This window comes from Apium graveolens, chromosome 3, assembly GCF_009905375.1.
Source record: "Apium graveolens cultivar Ventura chromosome 3, ASM990537v1, whole genome shotgun sequence".
Lineage (NCBI taxonomy): Eukaryota > Viridiplantae > Streptophyta > Magnoliopsida > Apiales > Apiaceae > Apium > Apium graveolens.
The window spans coordinates 140113340-140118329 of NC_133649.1; the positions used below are offsets into that span (position 1 = coordinate 140113340).

At 36.5% G+C, this 4990-nt stretch overlaps 1 protein-coding gene across 1 annotated transcript; it reads right to left on the minus strand.

Annotated features, from left to right (window-relative positions):
* Nucleotides 1-225: 225 nt before the first annotated feature.
* On the minus strand, nucleotides 226-4381 carry LOC141712803 (uncharacterized). The gene is made up of 4 exons (XM_074515875.1): nucleotides 3528-4381; nucleotides 3080-3445; nucleotides 989-2977; nucleotides 226-797 (listed from the first exon to the last, which is right to left on the minus strand). The coding sequence occupies exons 1-4, from the start codon at nucleotides 4309-4311 to the stop codon at nucleotides 427-429; spliced, it is 3510 nt and encodes a 1169-aa protein (XP_074371976.1). The 5' UTR covers nucleotides 4312-4381; the 3' UTR covers nucleotides 226-426.
* Nucleotides 4382-4990: the final 609 nt, after the last annotated feature.

Consider the following 4990-nt stretch of genomic DNA (forward strand, 5'->3'; position numbering starts at 1 on the left):
GTTTGGTTAGATTTTAGTTTGGGACTCTTTCCAATTTTAGTTAAGTTTTATGGCCTTGCATCACCTCGTGCGTCACCACAACTTGCCACGTGGCGAGATATGAATGGGATAGGCTAGTCAAGTTGGATAACTGATCTTATTTTGATAGTGATTGAGAATGCTTGGAGGGCATCTCAACTGCATTGAAGAAGTTGATTGTAAAATGAATCCGGAGAATGTCTATCAGGAAGAGTGTTTCGATTCAGATGTTATGTTATTTAAACATTTTATTCATAATTAGTAAATTTTAAAAATGATAATTTATTTGGATTAATTCCTGCTGAATACTGTAATGTTCTTGAAATAAAAAGTGGAATGTGAAAGTACAATACTAAACAAGCTACAATAAACATGTATGAGGAAGAATGAGGATGGTTATCGTAGCGATCACCGTTTGCTAACTTCAGCATTAATACTCATCTGGAACATCAATTTGATTTGCTCAAGCCGATGCACGGTCTCTTTCATGGTAATTCTCTGAGCAGGCGAATCCCTCGAACAATCTAAGGCTAAATCCAAGATGGACACCACACATTGCTCCTCTGCATGTATATGTTCATCATCAACTGTTTCCATCAGCTTATTGTCCACCACTTGCAGGAAAGAACAACGTAAGTTTTTGTTCACCCAACTTCTTAGGTTCAGTTTACCAGAAAACATCTCATCTGTTGGCTTCTTCCTTGTGAATGTTTCCATTAACACAATCCCATAACTGTACACATCCCCTTTTCTAGATATTGTCCCCTCCCTTCCATATTCTGCATGTTAGATCACCAACACACTACTTACCAATCTAGTTTGCATGTTACCAAATTGTAATAGAAAACAAAAAAAATCAATTATCACGACAGTTCGTAAATGTGCATACAATGCAACACGAACGAAAAATATCCAACATTTGGTTAACTTGTATTACCATGTTAACTATTAAAAAACGAAAGAAAATAACCTGGTGCCATATAACCAATTGTTCCCAATGTTTGAGTTTGTGCCCTGAACTCTTCTTCACCCAAGAGCTTAGCAATGCCAAAGTCAGAAACATGTGCGATCATGTCTTCATCAAGCAAGACATTACTAGGCTTCAAGTCGCAATGGACGATTGTTGTGGCCTGTCCATAATGTAGGTATTCCAGTGCATTTGCAACATCAATCATTATGTTTATCCTCTGCAAAGTGTCCAGACAATAATTATGCAAATGCAACCATTTGTCGAGGCTGCCGTTAGGCATGTACTCTAAGACCAGGGCTCGAAATTCAAAATTAGTGCAGCTGCTGATAATCTTTAACAGATTTCTGTGTCGAATATTCACAAATACTTCACTTTCACAGTCAAAACTCTTCATTGATTTTTCACATTGCATGTCAAAAACTTTTACAGCAGTAGTTGTCCCATCAGAAAGTGTTCCTTTGAAGACAGATGCAAAGCCACCTCTCCCAAGTAAGTTTCTTTCACTAAATGATTCTGTAGCTCGTTGAAGATCATAGTGCGAAAACCTTCTCCATGAAACAAGTGATGACTCTGTTTCACCTGGTTTACTTCGATTTCTTTTGTATTTGCTCACCCAGATATATACCACACAACTAGTGAGTATTACTAAAAACGTAGGTGGTAATATGTACTTTAGCAAATGCACGAATTTTGACCTTGACTTTGGTACCTTCTGAGATTTGCAGCGTGGAACATTAAGCCAAGGAGCACCAAAAAGGGCCATATGTGCAAAAGAATCAGCTAGAAAGTTTGCAAAAGATCCGGTGGTTGGAATTTCTCCTTGCAGCATATTGTAAGATACATTCAGATATTCTAAATACCTGATTGTGCCCAAGGATTCTGGTATCTCTCCAGACAAGTTGTTTGTGGAAAGATCCAAGAATTCTAGGCCTTTTAGATTGCTGAATGATTTTGGAATTGGTCCCTGCAAGTTGTTATCTGCTAAGGATAAAAAGTTTAGCACCTGAGCATTACCAATGGTTGATGGAATATCACCTGATAACTGATTCCTTGATAAGTCTATCTGTGTTGCGATATTCAAATTTCCAATATCTGACGTGATATTGCCTATTAGCAGATTTGATGATAAGTTTAAACTTATGAGCTTAACAAGACTCCAAAAATTTGACGGTATATTGGAAGTTAATCTGTTGGAGTCTAAGCTGAGCTTTTCCAGAGTTATCAAATCTCCCATACACGTCGGTATGGAACCGCTGAGCCTATTTTGACTTATATTTAGCTCTGCGATATTTTTCATATTACAAAGTTCATTTGGTAGTGAACCTTGTAAGCCATTTCTTGAAAGCGTCAAGCGCCTCATTTCTGTTAATCTTCCTATTGTTGTTGGGATAATTCCTGTCAGCTCATTGCCATACAACTCTAACGCTTGTATGCCACTCAAATTTCCAATTTGAAGAGGAATCTCACCCTTAATGTTGCTTTCATACGCCTCAAAGTAATGCAAAAAGGTAGATAAATTCCCAACCGAGTTTGGAATGAATCCGTACAAGTAATTCTCTGATATTGTAAGTGTTTCTAGAAATTTGCAGTTTGACAAGGAGTTGAAAAAACTCAACTCTGTAGTTCCGGACTCCTTGGTTAACCTGTTGCCTGAAAGATGCAAACTGCTTAGATATTTTAAGTTACCAAGAGTATTTGGTATAGAGCCTTCGAAATAGTTATGAAACAACTGAAGTAGAGTGATCTTGGAAGCATTTGTAATAGAGTTTGGGATCCAACCACTGAGTTTGTTGTTATCTAGATACAGTTGTTCAAGATTTGGCAGCCTAATATCTGATGGAAGATGACCTGATAAACTGTTGAACTGCATATCAATGTTTCTCAGAGTTGATACATTAAAGATTTTGGATGGAATGGGGCCAGTGAAGCCATTGTGTCCGATGCTAATCATCTCTAGATTAAGGTTAGCAATCTCATCCGGCAAAGTGCCTGAAACAATACAATAATGTAAAAGCATTTTTCTATTTCATGAAACAATAAGATAAAGTCATGATATAATAGACCGTCTTGCACTCTTCAATTTAGAGATACCTGTCAACTGGTTGAATTTAAGGTTCAAGACTTGGAGTGAAGTAAGATTCCCAATATTCTTTGGTATGCTTCCAGTAAACGTATTATTCATCAACAATAAAATTTGAAGTCCTCTGCATTCCCACAAGCTTGATGGAATCTGTCCGCTTAAATTATTCAAGGAAAACGAGAGATGTTTAAGAGCAGGGAGGTTATAAGTTATGTCCTGCGGGAGGCTTCCAGAAAGGCTATTATTTTGAAAATTAAGACTTTCCAAATAAGTCATATTGAAAATCGATGATGGGATTGTCCCTGTTAAAGAAGCACTAGGGATGTCTAGTCTCTTTAGCTGCACAAGATTCCCAATCTCCCATGGAATTGTTGCTTCTGAAACATTGTAAACGCACAGTTATAGGATATACACATGCGTACACAAACAAAAATACATGAAATTTAAATGAGTTCATGCCTTTAAAGTTGTTGAAGCCAAGGTATAGTTCCCTGAGATCTGTCAAATTTCCAATCTGGCGTGGAATGCTACCGCTGAATTGATTATATGATAGTGATAGTTTCTGCAGCCTCGTGCACTTGTATAAATTGGCTGGAGTTTGTCCGTGAAGCCTATTAATAGCTACTGAGAATGTTTCCAGATGGGGAAGATCATCACATATTTTCTCAGGTAGACTACCAAACAAGTCATTGGCTACGAGCTTGAGCACTCTCAGAGAGGATATATTGAATATCGAGGATGGTATTAAACCAGTAAAACTATTATTAGAAAGTATTACTTGTTTAAGATTCTGAAATTTTCCAAGCCATGTTGGTACTTCTCCGGATAAGTTGTTAAATTGCAGATGCAACTGTTGCAAACGTCGTAAATTTGCTAATTCTACTGGGAGGAAGCCATGGAAATTGTTAAACTTTAAGATGAGAGAAGAGAGAAAAGACAGGTTACCTAAATGGGGAGAAATGGTGGCAGTGAGGTTCATATTGGAAAGGTCCAAGGCAGTGACCCTTTGGCGACGAATGCTGCATGACACACCTTCCCATTTGCATGTGGGGATTTTGTTAGACCAGAGTAGTGACAATATGTTGTTACTAGGGTCAGAAAGAGTGATGTGAGCTTTGAAAGCATTAAGAGCATTTCGATCATTAGTTATATTTTTCTGAGCTGAACATGACAAGGGGAAAAAACTACCTGACAAAACAAAATTTAAGATAACAGAGGAGAGCAAACATATTCTGATATCCATTAGTACTTCTGAAATGAATTTGAATGTAGGTAAGAGAAGATTTTGATATTTATACGGGAAGGGATGAACCTTTCACATACATGTAGTGGTTGTGTCAAGCTGCTTGTAACTCACATATTGTATTTCAATAATGTTCAATGACAGCTAGCAATCTTTGTTTACTTGATGACAGTTTCGGAGAAATTAAGATAAGTTATTGTATCAATTATATATAGAATTATAAAAATGGAGTAGTAACCAAGAACACCTATTAAAATCACAAGCAAAACAGAGTTTGGAAACCCCTAAAAAACTACTACTTCCTGTCCCCTTGATTTCTGTATATCCGCGCCGCATTAAGAAAAAATATAATTTAATAATAAAAAATACTCTTCGGTCCCTCCCATTTGTTTACACCTTGAATGTTCCATTCAATTATTTATATTTTAAAATTTTCTAAAAATAGTAAATTTTTTATATTTTTTAAAATAACTACATCCACTACTTCTCTCCACAATACCCATTTTATACATATAATATTAATCAATCACACTGCTTTACTTTTTTAACTTTCCTCCATTAGTTTATCATTTTTTTTAAACTTCGTGTCCAACCCAAATATAAACATTTGAGAGGGATGGAAGGAGTAAAAAAAGTTAATAAGGTGTTGTGATCGGTTACTTCCTCTGTCCCTTTTCAA

Excerpts from the sequence above, each read along its gene's own strand:
- LOC141712803 (XM_074515875.1), bottom strand. The coding sequence starts at position 4,311 with ATGGATATCAGAATATGTTTGCTCTCCTCTGTTATCTTAAATTTTGTT. Across the intron at positions 2,978-3,079 it reads TAAATTCAACCAGTTGACAG|GCACTTTGCCGGATGAGATT; the intron begins GTATCTCTAAAT and ends GTATTGTTTCAG. Across the intron at positions 798-988 it reads AATTGGTTATATGGCACCAG|AATATGGAAGGGAGGGGACA; the intron begins GTTATTTTCTTT and ends TCTAACATGCAG.